This window comes from Pundamilia nyererei, unplaced genomic scaffold (genome assembly GCF_000239375.1).
Source record: "Pundamilia nyererei isolate P.nyererei 1_Seehausen unplaced genomic scaffold, PunNye1.0 scaffold00077, whole genome shotgun sequence".
Lineage (NCBI taxonomy): Eukaryota > Metazoa > Chordata > Actinopteri > Cichliformes > Cichlidae > Pundamilia > Pundamilia nyererei.
In genome coordinates, this window is record NW_005187478.1 from 888,337 (window position 1) to 911,956 (window position 23,620).

The 23,620-nt window shown below is 41.1% G+C and overlaps 1 protein-coding gene across 1 annotated transcript in view; it reads right to left on the bottom strand.

The window, feature by feature from the left end:
* astn1 (astrotactin 1) overlaps positions 1 to 23,620 on the bottom strand; it is a 466,944-nt gene that overhangs the window by 29,618 nt on the left and 413,706 nt on the right. Inside the window, exons 19-20 of the mRNA XM_013911994.1 lie at positions 22,987 to 23,120; positions 22,370 to 22,521 (exon numbers count right to left, since the gene is read on the bottom strand). Of these exons, the coding sequence (XP_013767448.1) occupies positions 22,370 to 22,521; positions 22,987 to 23,120 (286 nt within the window). The remainder of the gene's footprint in view (positions 1 to 22,369; positions 22,522 to 22,986; positions 23,121 to 23,620) is intronic.

Consider the following 23,620-nt stretch of genomic DNA (forward strand, 5'->3'; position numbering starts at 1 on the left):
AGATTTTATGAAGTGAAAAATAGGCATGTTCACTAACATTTGAATGCAGCTACTGGGATTTGGGTCCCCCCTGGTTACAGAAAGGCAAAAAGAACACGGTGTTCCTTGTGACACCAACACTTCTGTAAACATGCAGTCCATTCAGTGACTTTACTGTTGCAGATGGGTGTCCAAGGGCACCTTGACACTGCATGCTGCGAAGGGAGTATTATTCATTCAGCGTCCACCCACTTTTTTTCAGCACATTCAACACTAACATTTTAGGTAAAAGTTTTCTTTTACCACCTCTACCTCCCACTTTTTTGTGTAAGCCCTTTCTGTGCTCTCCTGAAAAAAAGTCTCACAATCAGGTCTCAAGATTAGGTAACATACAACCTCTGATAAACAACATCATGCCATCATTTATTTAACAAAAAGCAAGCCGAAATGCTGAAGCAGTCTGTGATTCCATTTAAGAGGCTAACCTCTTAGCAGGTCCTGCTAATCAAACACTGTATTAACTGATCATCAGCAAGTGTTAACACTTCTAAAAGCAGAGGCAGTTTGCAGGTTTGCAGCATTCAGGTGTTGTGTTACCACAATGCCAAGGAGAAAAGACACCAGCAAGTATCTTAGAGAAGCAACAGTTGCTACCTATCAAATTTATAAGGCCAATTCCAAACAATTGAAAACTATCGCTTTACAGTAAGATGTATTATTCACAAGGTGAAAAGAATCCAACATATAGTCGGTCTTCTCTGGGGTGGACATGCTCTGAGTAAATATAAAAAAGACCTACGTCTTGGCTTCAAAGTCTCAGTTCATGAAAAACCTGAACAGGTATGGTTTGTTTGGAAGGGTTGCGAGGAGTGTGTTTTCTCTCTAAAACAATCATGGCAGCACCGATTAGGTTGTAGCTGAACAACACCCAAGACTTCTGGAACAATGTCTTTTGGTTAGATGGAGACAAAGTGCAGATGTTTAGCCAAAATGCACAATGGTAAAGCACAAACACCTCATACCAACTGCCAAGCATGTTGGTGGTCACCTTGAACTTGTTGAGTCGACCATGAGTTCTTCTGTATACCAAAGTATTTAGAGTGAACTGTGAGGCCATCTGTCTAATAGCTTAGGTTTTGCCAAAACTGTGTCAAACTACAGGATGATGATCTCAAGCAGAGCAGCATAAAAAACAACAGAATGGCTGAACAAGAAAAGAATGGGTCTTGCAGTGATCTAGTCAAAGTCTAAATCTCAACCCTATTAAACGAATGAATAGATGAAAACCTCGATGAACTCAATAATCGTAAAGAAGAGTGGTCCACAATGATGTGTTGAATCAAGCTGGTGACTAATGGGATGTACTTGGTGCTTCACACACTGCTTCTGAATTTTGGCCCCCTGCTCCTCCTCCACCTCCAGCACCTCTTCTTCAGCATCTCATCTATGTTTTCCCAGCTGGCAGTGTGTACATTAGGAAAAACCCTCTCTTTGGAAAACCCAAATCTGTGTGCATGCACAGGCGTGTAAAGCAATGGGTGCTCTGAGGTGGTCACTGGTGACCCTCCGCGGCACACGCACTCCCTGTCTGTGTTTATTTATGCAATATTTGTGTGTGAAGTGATGGACACCCTGAAGTGGTCACCTGTGCGTACTTTACACAACCTCACCTCTGCGTGTGAAAATATGTGTATGTGTGAATGACAGGTGCTCAAAGGTGGCCATCTATGTCAACCTCCTCTGTGTCACCAGCTAGTAAACAAGTGAGACTGAGACAGAGCAGGAGGAAAAACAGGGGTTTACTGAACGAAAGACATAACCGCTGCTGGAGATGTAAATGAAAAGTGACACTGTGGGTCTATATCTGTCTCCTCCGTAAGGAGGCATATGAAAAGGAAACAGTGTTTGAACCTTCTCTGGAGGATGCAGCTCGAGAATATGTGAAGTAATTCTCTCAATCTCTGTGCAAGTAATGCTCTAAATGGGAACCTGCATCCAACATCAATCTTCATGTACAGTTACTGTCTGTCTAAACATTATAATTCAGTGGAGATTTACTACTGTGCTACAAACAGGCTGTGTTTACCACAGCTGTCTAATACTGGAGGCATTTATGAGGATAACTGAAATGCATTTCATTCAAATTAAAAAATACTGAATGTGACTTTCACTTTTATCCATGTTTTCTTTTAGTGGCTGGAGAAATGGAAAGAATATCACTGGAGGTACTGTTTACATCCCCTTTTAGTTGCTTTGCTTTTTACAGCAAGAAGAAACATAGCAAAGACATTTTAGACACATTAAAAGAGGCTCTATCTTAAAAAGTGCTAAATATATGGATCAAATACTGAAAGAAGATTTCTGATATAACCAGACAATACCATATTAATATGAATTCTCAGAATTAGCCATCCATCATAACAAGTCTGCAGGCCCACAGAAAACAACCCCATAGATCATTGTGTAAGATGTTATTTATAACCAATAGTCACCTGTTAAGGTCAACACCCGAGTCAGAGTCAGAGGCTGAGGAGGAGGAGTAGCAGCAATCTTCCACTCTAGCTTATTAATCAACCAAGGACCAAGACAACATTTTATTTCATCCGAAAGTCTTCTGTCAGACTCAGGCTTCTTATTTATCATCCGCCTGGTGATAGATAGTCGTCAGTTCAGATACTATAATTCTACTTGTTTATCTTAACACCCATGTAGATGCTAAAAAGGAGAGACTCAGAGTGAATCACACTCTGAGTTTTGTTCTGACATTTGGCCTACAAACCAAAACTTTTACTGTATTCATTTCAAATCCTCTTTAGTTCTGTTTTCTCTCTGTTATCGTTGGGTCTTTGCCTTAGACTATAAAAAGTCTTAAGGTGACTGTTGTTATTTGGTGCTTTATAAATAAAATTTCATTCATATCCTAGAACACGTAGCTTTCAAATACAACTAAACTTAACTAAACTTAACAAACACGATGAAAGCAAAACTTCAAATTGTGGAAGAACACTGCAGTCAAACTCAGCTGCCGGTGTTCTTCGAGCAGCATCTTAAATCCCGTTAGCTTGGCAAAGTTGTTAAAGTTGTGTTGAACTGAGAACCTGTTGCTTGTGACAATTCCCCAGCTGTTAAAAGTGCTTACAAAATGTTACGTCGGTGTAGAAAACAGCTGTTATTGTTTGTATCAAGTTCACCACTTGAAACCAAGTCCAGTCATGATAAATTTCAGCACTTCAGCCAATCATTCCTCCAGTGTTTCAGTTTGGATGTCTGAATTAGAGGGAATGCGAGTAGATAAACAGAGCTACAGAGTTGTAGGTTTATAGCAGGTGCACCATCCCGAAAATGCAGATAACAGGATATATCCCACCGCTGTGGTCCACCAAGGAAATCCTATCCAGGGAAAACACAAATGAGAATTTCTTAAAAAGTCTCCTTAGTAAATCTTATTAAACCAGTACTTATTTAGTTGAGATAATTACATTGAGAAATAATGTGATCATGACTGGATACATAATTCAAAAATCCCTGTCACAATATAACAATGTTCTCCTTTTTATCCACAAGAAGTTCTTCTTCAAAATGCCAGTATCTGTCCAATGCTCGTCTGTAAGAGCAGTCTCATTAAAAGAGATCGACACACAAGTTGTGAGAAGCTGGGTTTTTCTCTGTGTATGGGCTAGTTGTAATTTTAGCCCCAAATAAAGTGATACACTGGCTATACTGACTGATACTTTACAACCCATCTGAAACATCACACTGCTCATGTTTCTTGTACTTTTTGGACTCTGCTCAGAGCAAAGTTGAACAAAGGTATTTCCAAACTCTAGGACCCCACGTTGTGATAAATAGGAATGATTCTAGTCTAGAAAACATAGTGTTCCTTTGAACTATGTTGCACATTTGGCCTCAACTCAATCACTGATCTCAAGGTGCCTTTGGCAGTGTCAGTCTCCTGTGATTGGAAAATTACTAGCCAAGTGCGTACTGGTGATCCATTCTCACGTCCTCGGATCCCTGTCTACTCTTACTCCCAAACTGCCGTTCTCACATGTTGTAAAGTTGTGCAGGAGGAGGAGAAGACCTGATCCGAGCCAACAGTTCATGAATCCTTTAACACACCTTTGCTCACACAAAAGACAAAAGCTCATTAAAACTCAGAGCTGGTGGTGACATGAACGTCTGAAAGTATGAAAATGCCATAGACACTTTGAATTAGCTTTGGACTGAGACACACAAGATGTGGGTTGAAGCACTGCCATTTACTTTTTACCCAATCTTTCCCTCTGAGTTGTAGCCGTCCTGCCAGTTTACCACGTGAAGCAGCAGAACTGCAGCCCAATAGATACAGCCCAGTTTTTGGGAACCCCACGGTGCACTGTCACGATGACAGCAATGCATGAAGTGGGTGGCCTGCAGGCCAAAAGAACAAAACATGCACCTAAATTATCTATAACAAATGCCTCAGTCAAAGGAGAGCGGTAACACTGTGTGCTGCCATGGCATTTATGGACATGACTCAACACAATAGGAATAAAAATGTACACAGAAACAAAATGATTGCTGACAGATGAAGATGAAACTGATTCTGGATGCTAGAGAACTGCTGGCTCGGCCACTATGAAACTAAGTACGGGAAAGTGTACGTGAAAACCATTTTACATGATATTAGCTCATTATCTGATCTATTAGCCTGAGTCCTGAGCGATTTCATTAACGTTTCCTCCTAGGCTGCAAACCTGTTTGCTCCAGGGTTATTATGATTCAACATTCTGCGAATAGCTCCGCAATACTCCCTGAGTTTAAGAGAGCAAATCTTTGATTTACTATGAGGCACAGTACATAAAGAAGAGCCAATTTCCACTGTGGAACACTTTCCAAAGCAGTTGTCAATCACAGTCCTTAAAGTCTGCATTGCTCAACATTTGGTGCAATAAAAAGTGGAATAAAGAGAAATATGCCTTCGCTATAAGTAATAGGTTACAAATTGTGCCAAAACAGGAGGTGAATGATGCTTCAAATAAAAATTGGAACATGGATATACAAAGATTTATGGCTGTCACAGAAATATAAAATAAAAGAAGCTGCTGGCAAGAAGAGAAATCGCGCACATTTGTGTCAACTCTGATTTTTCACAATGCATTGATGTGTTGTCTCTCAACAGCGTTTACTTCCCAGTATCTGAGAAACATGAGCCTGCATTTTATTTGTAGAGCGAAGGCCAACCGGCTTATCCTAGGATGACATTGGTAGACGGTTTAAGGTTCAGCTGGGAAGGGCTGTAAATTTGTCTATTTAGCAAAATCACTAAATCAGCCTGAAACAGGAAATTATAGCTCGGTAGTTCCTGAATACACAGCAAAGGTTGTAAACAGACACTGCGGGAGAGTTTCTCAGTAGTGAGTATGCAAGTATTATAAATGGAATATTAACATTATTATTAGTAGTAGTTGTGCAACTGTGAAGGAAGACTTCTGTGGCCCTGACACTTCATCCACGTTACTTACTGTTCCTCTGCTGTATCCATCAGACGCCACAGAGGTGAATCAAACAACCGTGGCTGTGGTGAATAGCGATGGATAATAAGTGGATTATCCATCGCCAACTGTGCGCCACCCTCTGCAGGTGGGTCTGCAACATTCTTAGAGTATGATGACTAGAGCTGAATACTTTCTCTAACATCTGCTTCAGCGTGGCTGCCACATGGTGCCGTGGTTATTTGTTTGATTTTTGCATATTAAGCTCCACATTATATTGCATCACATCTGATTTCTTGACTTTTTTTTACCTTCCTGAGCGATTCTGTTTGTATTCTTAGATCTGATTTTCTTTGGCTACATAGTTTTTCATGTGCTAGCTACTTCTGTAATACAGTAATCTCACCAATCTTTGGATAAAATATATCTTCTGTTTTATTGCTGATTATTTTACATATACACCCAGGGACATGGATCCGCTGAATGGATGAATGAAACATGAATGGAACACTACCGTCATGGCTAAAGGTTTTGGCAGTGGCACAAATTCTGTGTTTGCTGTCTTTTCAAATACGTTTCTATGATCGCAGTGATCATTTGAGTAAAGTTGGATTTTTTTGGTAGACCTTCCACTCAGGTGCAAATTTACAGCACGGACATCCACACGGAGAGCCATCGACACAGGACCCTTTAGGTGCGGCTTCGTAGGTCAAGTAGAGTCACCGTGCACGCTGCATGCAGATTCCAAAGAACCAGTTTTAGATCTAATCAAGGTGCTCTGAGAAACTTGTCATTCAGCTGGAATTGTTTACTCAGCATTCTTAGAGTATGATTGGCTGGAAAAATCAAGGTTTGCCAGGAGAATGATGTGAGTTATGGGATGTCTCACCTTTTGAAGTCATGCCTGCTGTCATCAGTTCAGTTCTGCAGGCCTGGACCCTTAGTGTGCAAGTGTGTGTATGTGTGTGTAGACCTATGCAGCCAATCCACGGCTGTTTTTCTCTGCTTCTTAATGGAAAGGACAGGTGCTTGATAATTTTTTCACTGTGGAAACTTAATGTCTGTCAAACATCAGATAGTTTGATCTGAAAACTAGAAGGGCACCTGGCAGCAAATAGCAACAACTGACTTATTTAGAAGTCCTAATGAAAGTGAACCAGATTTGCACCAATATTTAGCTGGTCTCTCTTTAACCCTGCTAAACCTCTCTGCCACGTTTCATGAAAATCTGCATGTTAGGTTCTGTTAAATTTTGCATCATATACTGCTGCTCTGACTCCAAAATAAAAAACAGCCTGCTTGTGGCTTATAACATTAGCTTAATTCAACCTGATATTTCCTATCAGTTTGATCCAGTGAGAAAGAAATACTGTAAGTATAAAAAGTATGTTGCAGCTTTCACTGCCTATCTGGATTTAGTAGCTCCGAATCGCGCGTATGGCTAAAGCAGCAGCAGCTAGATTGAGTCTGTGCTAACAGATTTTGATTTTGAGCACGTAAAGTGGAACAAAGCCATCACGATTAGGCTTGATCAAATCTAGGACTACTATTCCAACTGTTGCAACTCTGCAGTACTAAGTGTATTACTGAAGTAATACCAATTACCTCAATTCATAAGCAAAAAGATGCAAGTGTATTTTCAACAGTGATACTTCTTTATAAAGCCAAAAAGTGTAGATTTCTTTTGGGATGCTTCATTCACAAGTCGAAGTAGAGCCAGTGACTCGTGCGGCATGTGACTGTGGAGCTGTGGAAGCAACTTGCTTCAACTCAAATGATATTTAAAATGTGCCGTGATAGTTAATGTGAAGTCAGGTTTATAGAGAGACACGTGAGACCCTGAAGCCCATGGAAAGAACACATATGTGCACACAAACACACACAGGTTCTGCCTGTAAAGGTAAAGACTCAAATGAGATCCTTTCTCCACCCTATAACAGGTTTCACTAAGGGCTGTCTGGAATTTCATCCACTTCTGTTAAAGCAGACAGCTTCCTTGTAACTAGCTGTAATTGGCAGCTGGCAGCCACACCAACACAACTGGCAGCAACACCCTTAACAAATAACATCTGGACTCGGTCATCTACCTTTCCGTTGGATAAAAGGAAAAGCGGCCGACAACACAACAAAATCTGATCTTTGACGGGCCCTTCATTTTTATTTTTTGGCACTCCAGCGGCGGTCACAACCACTACCAGACCGTGGAGATTGGCTGGATGCACGGGACTGTTTGTAACTTCTAAAGACCAGCATTTCATTGAAGATAAAGGGGTAATTGTTAAATAAACAGAACAGAAAGAGGAAGATGAGGTTGAAGAGTATGGGACCGGCTGAAGGCTTAATTATATAAACCGCCTCATGTTGAAGAAAAAAAAGGAGGAACAGCTCTCCAAATTGTTTCTGCCTTCTCTCAATTTGTGTTTGATATGTATGCTGCAAAGCTGCATTTGCGTCACAGCGGTGTAATTTGTATCTACAAAGGGGTGATAAATTGTTTTATAATTTGATAGAAGTGAGGTTGACCAAATTGATAGCAGTTACCGTGAGAGGGCTTTGCACGCTAAAACTCGATTTGGCCGAATCAATAAAAGAATGGAACACCTTGGATTAGGGCGGATGCGCCTAGCAACAACACAACAGGAGTTCTTAAGTAAAGGCTCCATGCGTGTCATTCCTGTCATTGCATGTTCACTCATCATTGCTTTATATGTGGTTTATATGGAGGGTTTTTTGGCTTGTTTAGCTTCTCCAAGTCCAAATCTTTCTCTTTCCAGTTTGTCTCGAGAGAACTGCCGTCTCTTATGGACAGTTCGTGCTGACGACATTTTTAAGTGCTTCAGTATCCAGGCTGTCCATCAGGTGTTTGTCTCACGCAACGGATATGCTTCTATGTTGACGAATGTGTCAATCCACGCCGATTTGCGCCAAATGCTTTACTTCCTTGCGTGTTTAGCGAAGCTGAATCCTGATGCTGTGTCATCCAGATCACGCAGATTTCCCACTTTTTTATGAACTTGCCAAAAATTAAGAAATAAATAAAAGTAAATAATTCATCGACGGCAACATTTGCTTTTTGGTGTGAACTTTTTTCATTTCACTGAGGCTTCAGAACACCGACTATTTTCTGTCTTAATGACTGTTTTATGTGACTGCTGGGTTCAGCTACATTAGACAGTGAAGACCCCGCGGCTGATTAAAATGCAGCTAGCTCTGTAAACAGGAGAAATGTTCAGAAGCAACGCAGAGAATGTTTTTACTTTCTATCCGTGCTATTTTCATTTCCATCCATCTTCTTCCAGTTATCCAATTCAGGGTTGCAGTGTGGCGTCAGCTGTCTCTCCTGTCAAAGGTGGGATAGGCTCAAAATATTTCATTTAGCTCACTTTCCTCACACACAGTCAGTGTTTCAGGTCTACAACTCAAGCATCTGTTGTAACCCAATGGTTGAGCATAAAACACCCTCAAACTTTGGGCGACCAATGTAGTTGGCAACCTGTCTCTAAACAGTTGTAGTCTGATACTGACTGACTATATTCTTTCTGAGAATTGCAAAAGTTTGCAATTAACTGCTTTAAAATTTATAAACACAGTTTGCTGAGAAGTTGCGTTGCTGGGTGCAAGTCTTTGTGTCACGTCTCTTTGCAATAGGGAACTTGACTCAGCTGGTTGCCATCTTGCTGCGTTCTGATTATTGGTCTATAAAAGCAAGGTTAACATAACATAAAGGTTAAATCAGTGTCCTGCAGTTTCATGATCATTTTCATCCTACTGTGGCCTTCAAGCATTGATTTTTCTGGGGTGACTGCAGAAAACTGGTAGAATAAAAAAAAAAGGACAATGATTACATTATGCATTACAATAGTCGTAAAGAAAATAATTTTTAAAAACCTGTAAAGAAGGCACTGAAGTTCAGCATCGAATCCTCTTATGTTACAAATAAGCTTACAGGGTTACAATACCTGGAACTTCACTTGCAAAACTAACAATTAGGTACCAAGACCATTGAGAAAATAATCAAGTGTTATGAAACATTGTTGACAGACACTGATGGGACATCTTGAGTTTATCTTATTCTAGTTTAATAATTTAATTAACACAATTAATGCATTTGATTCTAATTAAATCATTAATTATTATAAATCTCTGGCTCCCTTAGTCACGTTGTAACAGGATTAGGGTGCTGGGGGATTTCCCATGATGGCTTTCTTCCACAGTGTGCCTTGTGTCCTGTCTCACCCCCAGTGGGTTGTGGCAGATGGCTGCTCCTCCCAGGTTCCTTCTTGTTAAAAGGGAGTTTTTCCTTCCCACTGTCGCCAAGTGTTTGCTCATAGTGGGTCTCTGACTGGGCTTTTCTCTATATTATTGTAGGGTCTTGTTTTTATTATTTGTCACTATAAAAACCGTATACACCTTGCTTTTAACAACTATCTGCTAACACGGTGATCTTTATTGAACCAGCCGGTAACGCACTATGGTAAGAGAGTAAGCAATGCCAATCACACTACAAATGTAATGAAACAAAAATAACAGAAAATCCATCAATCTCCTCTGAGGTCTTCCTCGTTTCCTCCAGGCGGCTTCATATTCAACATTCTTTGTCCAATATATCCACCATCTCTCCTTTGCATATGCCCAAACCATCTCAGCCTCACCTCTCTTTGTCTCAAAACTTCTAAGAATATCTTCAGACTTTTAATTGACTCACTTTCGTTGTGCTAAACGGAGTTACTGGTGAGAAAAACAAGCAATGTGACTGTGTAGACATGTAAATCTGCAGCAATTGAGTCCATTCAAACTGTGGCACCACTTGAGGTAAATGCAGTAAAAGGCCTTATTTTTCCAAACCACACAAGCACAGTGCACTCTGCTGTCCATTTGCATGTACTGTAGGTATTAACTCCATACACACTCTGCACTCTTGCACTCTATAATTACACGAAGAACCACAAATCCACATGGAAAATGAATTGAACACAATCACCAAACTGTCTATCATTAATCCCATGTCCGTTTGGCAGAGACTCTGACTTATCAGTGGAGCTTCTGACATAAAAAATGTGCGTCTCTATAACGCCTCTAGAATTGCATATGCTTTTTAATCAAAGTGTATCTAATGAAATCTTGTACAGCAGCTCTCCTCAAGGTTAAATCAGTAGGACACTGTGACTGGTTAGTTCAGCAATGCCTTCATGAAAAGAAGCGTATGGCCCTACATCCTAATCCAGCATACGAAACAGGATTCTGGTGAGAGCTAGTCAGAGATTAGATAGTGTGTCTTTTATCCCACTGAAGGCTTTTTAAATGCATTTCACTCTCACAGTAAAGCTTTTTTTAAACACGTCAGTAGTAATCTGCTGCTGTGATGAGGCAGAGTGGTTTTAACACTGCATCGTGTTGAACAGTTGAGCCACAGCTTTTGCTAATTATCAACTAAACATTTACTTCTCCAACTTTGTGACTTTGCAGTTAAGAAGGAAACTCTTTATGGTCCTTTACAGATGACGTCAGGAAAGCAAGATTAGCATGAAAGAATCTCTCCATCCCACCTTTTATCCAAGGTAAGAAGCTGTTTTATAATGTTTGGATGATTGCTCTCGAGTACTATAGGAATCTTGCTTGTTTTAGAGCAGAAAGCTCCAAGTCCCATCTGTTTCTATGTTGAACATGAATTCAGAGAAGCCAGCCTTGTTGGAATCCCTGGGTGGGGTTCAATTTGAAACCCACAGGGAGACACTGATGCTTATGTTGGAAAAGATAAAGTGATGGAATTTTAAAATCAAACGGTATTTATTATTGATCCAGATACCAGGCGCGGACTTACCGACACGTCTTCACTTATGTGGTGTTTCACAAGTGTGCGTGCTAGGAAGTTGCCAGATCAAAGACCGATGAGGAACTTTGCAGTTAACATCAAGTGTTTTTATGCCGGGCACCCAAATACAGAGAAGTGTAGAGCTGTCAAGTGATGACCATCTGCGGTGAGTTGGATCAAATCATTGGGTAAAGACTCAACCTTCATGTGGAGTGAGGGTGAAGTGGGCTCTTTTTCAAAACATCCTCAAATTATTATTTTTTGTTCGTCCTTCTGCGCTCAAGCTTTTCCAAGGCAAGTTTTGGACATACAGTTAAAGGAGTGAGGTGTTGGGTAAAGCCAAGCATGCAAACTACATTAAACATGTTGACGAATGGATTGTAATTTACACCCAGCTACCCATGAAACGACCGGCCTGACTTGGATGGCGCTGTGCTGCAGTGTTATCAGTAAAGAGAAAGCAGGTGGGAAAGGTCAAGCAGTGGCAGCTCTGAGGAAATTGCCAGCGCTAAGAGGAAGCTCTTCCCAATTTTGGTCTGGGGATAAGGCACACATGTTCCGGTCGGCCTGTTTGTCTGTGTGTAAGTGTATGATGTAAACAGGTGAGTAATGTGTTTGCTGAGGGGATACCGAGTTCTACTGACCCTAAGCAAACCTCTCATTCGCCGGGTGATCAAAGCCGTCAGATCATTGGATTGCTTCCAGCTCAGGGGATGTTTGTTTTCACAGCGAGACCGATCCAGCCGAGTGGTGCTCTGACTTAAAGCAGACTTCCTATTTGCAAACATCTGCTTGGGACCGTGCATATGCGTGAGCGTATGTGTGCGCTTTCGCTATGATCTCACCTTGTGTGCCTGAAGCTTGTTAAGAAAGAGATTACCGCACAAACAGTGTGTTGTCAGCTCAACATCGAGTCGAGACCTGGACTCTCTTGATCATCAGCTGTATGTACTGTGTGTAGATTTATCGGTATTACAGGACAGCAAATGCAACCGTGCATCTGTCAGCGGGTCTGTGCTTCATAGATAAAGACCGCAGCTTAAAAGATGTTTTGTAGCAAACATCTGTTTCTGCTGTGCATTCCGAGAAAGCAAGTGGTCATCTTTTTTGTTTCCAGCACAGATGAGCAGTACTGTCTTTGCAGATCTTTTCCCATAAATGGATGTTCTGCTTTCACCGTCCTTCTGGAATTTATCATGCAAGACATTTGAGGATTAACTTCAGGGATGAAATATTATTACATCCATTGAAGTAGCATGAAGGGTTTTCCAAGAGCAGCATTACCAGTGTGAAAACAAATGACTCATACCGTGTTAACATGCAAATCCAATATGCGAGCAATTGGTTAATACCTTTTAAAAGAATTCTCCCTTTCATGTAGCAATTTAACTTTCCTTATCCACCACCCACAGGAGGCGATGCGTTTGACAGAGTAACAGGGACAGGCAGGAATAGAGAGAAAATTCCCAAAACACATTATCTATGTCAAGATGTCAAGCCACTGCCTTCTTGTTCATTAGATTCTCTTAGTCCAACATTTGGTCCTGATTTGATAATATCTTATTTAGTTTTAACAGGGAAACCTGGGGAAACAAGAACGATGGCAGAAAAACAGCAAAATTAGCAAACTACTGGAACATAGCAGATCTATTTGTCTCCAGAGGGCTGATGGTGTTCATTTAAGCTGTACAGTATTAAAAGTTTGAGCATCATTACATTCACCAGAACTGGCAAGCCTTTTATTTATTAAACTATATTCTGCGGATATACGCCCACGACTGCGTAAAGCAGGTCTCTGTATTACCACTGATGGATTTCCATTGTCACTTATTTAGAACAGGGATTCAATATGATCTATAATGCCACATTACACAGTTATATCAAAGCCTGTTAAAGTATCATTAAAGATGGTGCAAAGATACTGTAATGCATCCATCATAACTCCTAATTTATCATGCTGTAAAACCTATCGCAGTAAATACAGCCTGCACGTGATGAGGAGCTGTTTTACTATTCCTTTGTCATAAGAGAGCTGTGACTTAGACATTATGGTACATTATAGTGCAGTAGGTTAACTATGGTTGCTTGAAAAGGTTTTACTAATGAGATAGTTGTTTAGTTTGACCCATGGTTTACCCTCTGGATGCTCTTTGAAAAAAACAAAGACTAAGGAGGAGAAGATTATAAAGATAAAATAAAAGCAAGAAATATGAGTCTGGTATTAAAAAAAGGAGGCCCCATCCCTGGCCTCCTCTCCTCTCTTTTTTCCCCTGGAAACCTGAAAGCAAAGAGGCAAGGATAAGAAAAAGGTAGTGGTTAGAATAAAGATTAAATGAGAGGAGTTAAGAAGAGAAAAGTAACGGAACAGGAGGGGTCAGGAGATGAGAGGAAAGATGAGGGAGCTGGTAGGAAAAAAACAGAAGAGGAAAGTAGAGGCAGCCAAGAAGAGATCTGTGAAGAATTGAACATCAGATCGTGTGAGATGTATTCTCGGAGATGACAGAAGACTGACAGCTGAAATAAAAACCACGCTCTCCAGATCTCTCCATCTTTCAGTTTGCCTGTCTCCCCTGCTCTCACTCTGCTCTCCTGAACTCCACATCCACACCCAGGCACCCTTTTCAGTCGTGTTCGCATCAGGGTGTGTCCTCCCAGGCAATCAATCATCCACTAAAGATGAGATGCATAGGTGGCAAGCTGTGATAAAACATTACGTATGTGTTTTTCTTAACACAGCCAAGCCACAACAACCAGATCTGGATAGCTTTCATTTAGTGCAATTAGAGCAGCGCGGGGCAATTTCACACATCGGAGAGTCCAAATGGCAGCGCGAGGGAGCCGTTAAAAGTTTTGACAACTTAAATGCCCCGAAGATATGGAATTTGATCTCAGTAAACTCTGTAATCCCCCGACCCTATACGTTAGCTTCTATGCGCCTGCTGAGTGTGAAGGAGGTGAAAGGGTTCAAATATGTTGAGGAGTCAAACCGCTTTTGAGTTTTGCCGTTGAGATTTTGCGCTTCTTTTCCAGTGGGTGGAGAAGCCTGCATAGCTCCCGGCAGCTTTTTTCAATATGAAATCACAGTCTCTCTTTGCATCCTCCTCCTATCTGTACGGCATCAGAGAGGATTTCAGCTTGTCTCTTCCTGCTTAACACTTCTCATGCACTTCAGTGTTAGGCAAAAATCAAACAAGTTTAGGCTTAGAGCTGTCACAACACAAGTTTGTCACTATGCAGTGATCAGCATCAACAAATTAGAAAAAAGAAATCTGATGGTTACAAATGAAGAAACTATATGGCGGGGTTTGGTTGCAGGGGAGGGGTGGAGTACTGGGTTCAGGGGCTGACTGACACACCTGACCTCCATCGTCTAATTGTGTCTCCCTTTTTGAGGATGTTGCTGGGACCAGTGGAGGAGAGCGGTGTGCTGTGCTGAGCAGGGAACGCAGCTGAAAAGCTGCCAGAGTAAAATGTGTCCAAAAGCACTTAGCCATAAACACATGACAACCTGCAACACCGTGTGAGTGGGTCCTTCTCTGCCACACAACTCAGTCAGTCCGACTGGAAACTATACAGACACCTGTGGACTGAGGGGCAACTTCAGGAGTTGAGAAGTGAAGCCAGTGCTGAGGAAGCCACACAGTGCGTCCAGAAGTCTATCAGCTCCCAACAGAATCTCATGTTAATTTTACATCTTATCCTCCTGGATCTGACTAACATGGCTTGCTAGTTTGTGCCTTGGTTTTGTCAATTTAAACTATTTTAATAGACTTTTACTTAGCACTAATTGGCCGATAAGTGCAGTGTTGGGGTTGTTACTGTTAAAAAAATGAACTCCACTGCTCGTTACCTTACTTTCTTGACACTCATGACGTGAAACATGCTGTCACATAACTACAAAACAACATAAACCTTAGGATATACTCCGAATCTCTGTGCAGCTTGCTAATTAGCTAGCCTTTGCTAATAACTTGACACTCCATATAAGGCTCTAAAAAACCAACATGGCAGTGGCCAAAACACTAAGATTTAAAATATGGAGTCTAGTATGGCCACATGTATCTTTATACTTTAACGGAGCAGCTCTTCAGGGTTCTTGGAAATCAGAGAAAAAGCAAAAGAGCAACGACCAAAGCCAACAACAAATTAGTGATGAAATGACACCAAAGCCACAGCCTGTCTCCCAGATGTGCAGGACAAGTATCTGCAATAATAGAAAAGTTAACGCTGATAATGGGAGTCACTTTAGTACGGGCTCAAATTGTGGTCATAAATATTTTGAATTGGTAAATCAAATGCGTATTTGTGAACTGAGTTTTGTGACCCTGTAAACCAAAATATCTGAAAATGTTTGTGCATCTATAGATGAGCTCAGCAAAGCACCGACACACCCATCTGTTCTCTAATTGGATCGTTCAATTTGTGATTGACATGACATTGACCAATCAGCTAAAAGAAAGACAAATTGGGTCAAAATGTGTACTTGCAAGTTAAAAGTCACACACAGCCCGGGGAGTTGAGCGCAGAGTTTTACACGTAGTCTTTTGTTTGCTTTGTATCTTTACAAACATAACATATTCAGATATTTTGGTTTACAAGGTTACAAAACTCAGTTCACAAATACGTATTTGATTTGCAAGTACAAAATATTTCTGACCACAATTTGAGCCCAAACTTTACCTGAGTTTGCCAGAAACTGTGTAGACACTTTGAGCTGAAGCTCCAGTTAAGCAGTTAATTGTGTAACTTATGCTTCAGTCACATTAAGGAGACCATGGCATGACCACAATACTGCTACAGTGTCCTAGGAAATTATAATCCCATTGACTTTGAAAATGGGGACCAGGTCTGCAACTGCTCACAGTCAGTGGCCATCTTCAAAGTGCCTTTTAATGCAATCAGACAATCACAATCTGAGTTTGTGATTGAATGGGGTCAAGCTGGCAATTATATGCATATGATGATACAATGATTTACTGTGATGAATCGACATAAACTGGAAATCTATTACTGACCACAGAAATTCAGTCCAGCCAGAGCCTCACAGAATTGAAACTGAAATCCCTTCACTAATAGTGACGTAGACGCAGGGCAGTGATTTAGCTGCAGAAAGGCACAGAATACAAACATTTGGCAACCAGTTTAGTCACGTTTCCAACTGCAAAGAAAGGCTTTGCTGACAGGTTGCAGTCTTGAGTGCAAACTGACTCCAGCTGATTGCAATTTGTTAGCAATCGCTCAGTGTTTATAAATTAGTTGGCAATTAAAAGTAACAGCTGAGTTGTTTGAGAGGAGCAATTGCATAGGTCACTACTTGCCTTCCAACCACAGGTGGTAATGGAGAGCTTGGGGTTCTTATACACTCACATCTGGATGGTTAATTGTTTGCCACAACTGTTTGGGCTGCTGAAAAATTCACTTTTATCACAAGAAACCACAAAGTTTTCCAAGTCACAAGGATGTTATCCTGTAGCAGGACCAAGCCATACATGGGACGGGAGCCTTCATACACTTGAAACTATGACTGTCATATCAATACGTGTATAACTCAACACCTCTATTGTGAATGTTAATTGGTAGAAGCAGTACGTCATACATGTGCTGGGTTGATGTGTTCATGAACTACTTGAACAGGATTTTATAACATACCAACTTTATTAAATCTGCAGGACTCAAAATAGTCAGTAAATAAAAATTCATTATGAGTGTTATTCAGCTCAAAAATGTAAACCATATCCCCTAAAACATCCAAAACACCCACATGCAAAATATGCGCTTATACTTTCTAAATCACACTTGATAAAGATACACCATTTCTTAATAAAATAAAGATACCTGAAGGAAAGAGACTTTCACATAACTGCTGACGATTAAAAAAAGAGAAGAAAAAAAACCCAGGAGGCTAAAAAAACAAACTGCAACAATCTTAAGGCCGACATTAAAGTGCATATTAGACATAGGAAGTACCCTCAAAGACGGCTCCAGTGGTTTAAGCGGAGTATTTGTAAACTCAGCTCTTTTAACAGTGCAGTGTCATGCTTTTCTGCAAGCAGACACTAAACAAAACGGGACTTCAGGCAGCGAGCAAGAAAGTCTGATAAATTTATTTTCTGCTTCAGTTTTGCAGTGATGGATTAAACCTCCTGGGCAAATGCTGTTTGTGAGTTTGTTTTGAAGCAATTAATGAGAGACTAGAGTCTGTTACACCAGCGAGAACAAAGCATATTATCTATGCCATCCTTAAGGGTCTAGACAGAGCCACTGATTAGCTATGGAGCTGGCTGGAAAACCTGAAGAAATTATCCCCATGTGGTGCTAGTGGAGCTGAGGGGATACAAAAGATATTTTCTTGTGTGAAAAAAGTCATCTCTATTACTTTAATGAGAATGGCTGACATTACACCACAGAAACAAGCATCAATTGATTTAGAAAGAGCAAGAGAAACTGGAAAACCTGAGCATGGCTGTAATAATCCAAAGAGTGAAACATTACTGCGGCACAGGCTCTGTGTTACACCGCTAACTTCCATAAGAAACATTGCCACAAGTCAGCGTGCTAGATTAGCATCTTGTTTGGGGTATGATCTCTCTTCTTTATCTCTGTATCAGCCGACGTCTGAACTGAATTCACGGACATCAGCAGTTTGTTTCAGCTGCACTGACTCAATCTATACTTCAGCTTGAAGCAGGGAAGTGCTGTGAAAGTATAAGTAGAAGAAAATAGATACAAAACTCACAAGAAAATTCATGATTGCGTGGTACAAATATAACTACAGAAAACAACCGAGGCACTGAAAAAGTAAAATGACATTTTCAGTCTGTTTATTGAGGATATTGGAATAGATTTATGATTTCCTGTCGCTGTATATTTGAATTTCTTTACATGTAGTTGGGGCACTGATATGTATTTTCTTGATTGCTGTTTATTGTTGTGTTTTTTTCACGAGCGCTCGAGCCACCAACCGCTGGGATTTCATTCAGACTGCTGGACGTGTCTCTGCCGCAGTACACGAATTATCATCCCATGACAACAGAGTGTAGCTGCTGTTATGAATGCGTGTCTCGTCCTCGGCTAAACTAATTTTAATTCCCCACAATCTTCATCTGTCCAGAATGTGCACCTCTGCTGTCTTCGGTGCTGCTGCATCTGCTGCCTGATGACGCACGTTCAACCTCAAAACGAATCTAAACTCACAGCAGGTTGTACATTTGCATGGATGAAAAGAGTCTCTATATTTTCATGCTTAACATGGTAAATTGTGCAAACTAGTAAAGTAACAGCATTAAGTATTAGCTGCAATAATGCAGCTACGGCAACCATGTTTTTCCAATAGCGCTAAAGAAAATGCTCTGTGATCAGGGTCCATCGCGATTCACCGATCAATAAAAAGATGCAGCATCGTTCCAATACGAGAGAGCAGGACACAAGCACCTCTCGCTACCTTCAATAAACCGTAAAATGTACAGAGCGCTCACATTAGATCGACCGTGCTGCAAAACTCAGTTGCAGTCTAAAGAAGAAGCCTTGAAATAGAGACTAAATACAATCTTTTATAGCCACGAACCATTAGTGCCGAAACTATAGCTCACATTCTCTTTAATACCACTAATAAAGAAAACACTTTCCACTCCCTTCTGAACCCGCAGTATTGATTAATGATCCTCTCTGGTCTGACAAATACAGTTTATGCTCTCATTAAGCTACAACAAACTTTGGTGCTCACAGGGAACCCTAACAGTCTCCGTTATGGATTGGGTCATTACTGCTTAAATAAACCGCCCCTGTTTTGCCAGCTTCTACTCATATAGGGCCAAATAAGCTGTGCTCTCTGTTATGGATGACAGAGCCACACACACTCCTGCTGCTCGTGGAGCTGCTTCACTGACTTCCTCTGAAGTAAATCACTGAATCCTTACGGATTAAACAGTGAAAACAAACAGAAATCATTTTAAGGGACTAATGAAAGCTGCTTGGAGAAAGAGGCGACTAACCTTTGTTGTAAAGCTTAAGTGTGTGGACTGTATGTTATATGTGTGTTGATATACGTGAGAGGTGAAGCAGACTGAAGCAGCTTTAATGCCTCTAGCTGCCATCTGGCTAGTTAAACAACAGTGTGTCCAAAACAGCCACAGCTGTGTAGACACAAGTAAATGTCCTGAAATCAGGCTTCTGAACAAATTACACATACTTCCATTGTTATTACTAGTGTGCACCATCTTGTGGTGGCATTATAAATGACAAGTCAATTATTTGTATAACAACTAAGAGTGATTTTTAAGACTGCACAAAGGTAGAGCGCTCAAAAGGACGTCTTTGTACTGTTAGTGCTGACAAACCTAAACAGACTTTGACTTAGATTATTATTAATGCTTAAAGCCTTTTTGAATGGAACATTTTTGTCAAGCTGTTTAACAGGATAAACCTTTGCCATGGAAAGCAGCTTTTTCAGGAAATAGTGTTTTCTGCAGCTTGATGACATTTCTTTCTTTTGATCTCTAAACCAGGGTTTCTTCCACACAAATTATGGCCATATGGTGCAGCTAAATTGGTGGACTTATGGTTAGGTTCACATTTCACAGTCTTTAATATTGCTGTGGAGGAATTCTGGCCCAAACATTTTTCCAGAATTGTTATGATTCAGCCATGTTGGACAGTTTTCAGGCTGTTTAAGATCATGCCAAAGGACTAGTCCACTCAACCACCTTTATTTTTTAGTTTTCTGAACCGAACCGAAGTGCAGTCGAACCTCAGGGCATCAACTGATGGCTGGACATTGACCTTTAGGATTTTTTGGTACAGCAGAATTTATGCTTCCATCAATTATGACAAGTTGTCCAAATGCTGAAGCAGCAAAAAGCCTCAGACCAGATGGTATGATGTTGTTTTTATGAAATGCTGTGTTAGTTTTACAGAAGATATAACGGGGCTCACACCTTCCAAAAACATTAACATTAGTCTCGTCAGTCAACAGAATATTTTCCAAAAGGTTCTGGGGATAGTCAGGATGTTCTTTGGAGACGAGCCTTTGCGTTGTTTGTGGGGCGATCGTGGCTCAAGAGTTGGGAGTTCGCCTTGTAATCGGAAGGTTGCCGGTTCGAGCCCCGGCTTGGACAGTCTCGGTCGTTGTGTCCTTGGGCAAGACACTTCACCCGTTGCCTGCTGGTGGTGGTCAGAGGGCCCGGTGGCGCCAGTGTCCGGCAGCCTCGCCTCTGTCAGTGCGCCCCAGGGTGGCTGTGGCTACAATGTAGCTGCCATCACATGTGTGTGAATGGGTGGATGACTGGATATGTCATCCACCCATTCACACACACTAGGGACTAGTAAAGCGCTATATAAATACAGGCCATTTGTCTTTGCTCAGCGATGGTTTTCACCTTGGAATTCTCCCACGGATGCCACTTTTGCCCAGTCCCTTTGTTATTGTTGAATGATGAACTCTGGGATCTTTTGTGACCTCCTGGATGAGTTGTCGATATGCTCTTGGAGTAATTTTGGTAGATCGGCCACTCCTGGGAAGGTTCACCACTGTTCCAAGTTTTCTCCATTTGGGGATAATGGCTCTCATCGGAGTTTACTGGAGTCCCAAAGCCTAAAAAGTGGCTTTGCGACTCTTTCCAGACTGACAGATGTCAGTGGCTTTGTTTCCCACCTGTTTCTTTAGGCCAGTGGTTCTTAAAGTGTGTGGCGGGGCGCAGAGTTGTGACAGGTGGGGCGCAAGTCACCTGGCAGAAAAGTCATGTGGAACTAATGTTTAACATCTGAATCACTTTTACGGCAGAACCAAGAAATTTGCGGCAGTTTGCTATTAATATGCACATCTGCTCTGCATCCGCTGAAAAGCTGCAGCCGCATGTGTAAGTCCACAGCTGCAATAAAGAAGTGTACGGAGAAGTGCCAAGGTAGGTACCCCCGACGGAATTAGTTTCCCCTGCGTCGGGAGCAAACACTGGGCTGTCCAAGTCACGGACAAACAACATCCCACATTCGTGATTTTTAGTTCACAAACACTTCTTATAATGACCCACTACTCCTGACATTTTGGAGGTTTTAGCTCTGTACAGTTACAGAAGAATACAAATAATTATCAGTCAAAATCTCCTTGCTTTATTGAAATAATCCTGTCCAATAACACGTGAGAACAATAAATGTATCATTTTCTGTTGTCACCCACAAACTGAACAGTAATTAGTAACAGTAACATTCATTTTCCACTAAAACAGTCCATTACTTCCACGTCTAGCTGGTTGCAATGGAGGCGGCGCCAACTGGACCCGCTCTGCCTGCCCAGCGAATGCTCCTGGCGCAAGGAAACAAATTCTGTCGGGGATACCTACTTTGGCATGATTGCGGATGCCGCTCAGGTCCGTCCAAATCCCCCGTAGCCGCGCCGCAGTCAAACTAGGCTGACTGCAGCCACTAAGAGTGAAACGCATTAAACTCTCACTAAATTATTTATTTTTCATCTCTGTTCACAAGTTTCTGGATTTCTTTTTTTTTAAATAAGACTAAGACAGAACTTTATAATGTTCACATTCTGTTTAACTTGTTGCTTCTTTTGAAGAGGTGGTGCAGACTAATGAAGCAGTCTAGTAACAAAAGTCACAAATAGTTGTTTGAAATGAAAGTTGTTTGTTTTAAACAAAAATTACTGAAGGATTCATTGTGAATTAGTTTATTATGTAAAGAAAGTTGCAGCTCGGCTTTTCTGTCGTTGTTTCCTTTAGATGTGGGGAACGATGTGACAAGTTTGAGAGCCACTGCTTTACACTGTGGTGATCTGGTGGTTTTTGGATTCTTTTAGTTTACTTCAGTTTGTCATTTCGTCCTTGATTCTACTGGCCTGGGTGACGATAAATTCAGCTTTCCTAAAAATATTAATTCATGATTTAGCAAAATCCTCATTTAAATACTGCATTTTGTATTTACTCAGGTTAACTTTCAGGAAGGTGCCAAATACATTTTCACTGCAGTGTACTATTAGTTCACCTGTAAACCTTTGTATCTATAAAAGTAAAGCAGGGAATATTAGGATGAATGTGATTCATGTTACCTAAAGGTGTTTCATGGTCAAACTCTTGACATTTGTTGTGTTCGACTGACGCACCTGTCTCAACTTTAGAGTGGTCGGTTCTCTCTGTCACCTTCTCCTGGCTGATGAGGTAATCAACAATCCTCACACCGATTGGGGGCTCCGTGTGGTTCCACTCCATGATGACCAATGAGCTGCTGGGTTCGTAGGCGTAAGACAGTTTAAGCCTGGCAACAGAATGACAGAGATATACAAGCGCACCACTTACTGAAAGATGTTTTCAGCACACTGGCCTCATTACTGTAATTGACAGCTAACATTATCCTTCTTGTTCTGTCAACTGCAATCCAACTGAAAACATGCTCTGCACTGTCACAAACACCTCTGTCAACAGAAAATATAGTCATTTATCCGCTAATGTCTGACTGACTCTGCTGCTCTCTTCTGCAGTTATGTCACTGAAAACATTGTGCACACAAGTTTTATGCCAAGAAATCGATGAATGGCAGCTCAGCGGATCGATTAGAGCACCCAAACCGAGCCGGAGAACAAACGCGCTGACCACAGGAATGTTGCAATAAAACACTGCATGCACACAAATCCGCTGAAGCAGGAGAACAATTTCTGCCTGTGAAACAATTGATTGTATTTACCACAATCCATGAAAGGGGAAGAATACAGGTTTTACTAACATGGGCTGAGGAAGCGGGGCGCAGGTGGGCAGTCCGTCTGCGCCAAAAGCGCTGGAATCACATCGACACCAGTCATCGATAACATCGCCTTTGCCTGAGCACCACAGCATGCTCATCATTGCCTCCTGAAGAGCCTACGATAAGAAACAGCGAGAGGGCAGAGATAAACACACATGAACACCTGTAATTTTACAGCTGTTTTCTCACATAAACTTTTCCACTTCACGATTTTTATACCAGGAACTGTAAGTTAAAAACCCCTGTGTGTTTCTTTTTCCATGCAATGGTCAATTTGTAGGCAAATTTGATTACCTAAGTGGGTGTCTTTAACCAATACAAGAAAATGTATCAAATATGCATTAAGTTATTTCATTTACTACACTTTCTCCACTGGACATTGCAAATTATTGCAAATTGGTGTTTGTCTAATGAGGTAAAACATAAAAACATGTAAAAAAAAAAACAAAACATAAAATACTGCATAAAAAAGTAATCAGGTTATATCTATTAGATCCCAATAAACATGCAACATTTTGTTCTACATAAATTTAAAGACTTTTCAGTTCGATGCGCCTGTTTCTACTTCAGTAACGCACAGTTTTTCACTTTTATTCTGTCTGCATTCTGAGGGGGT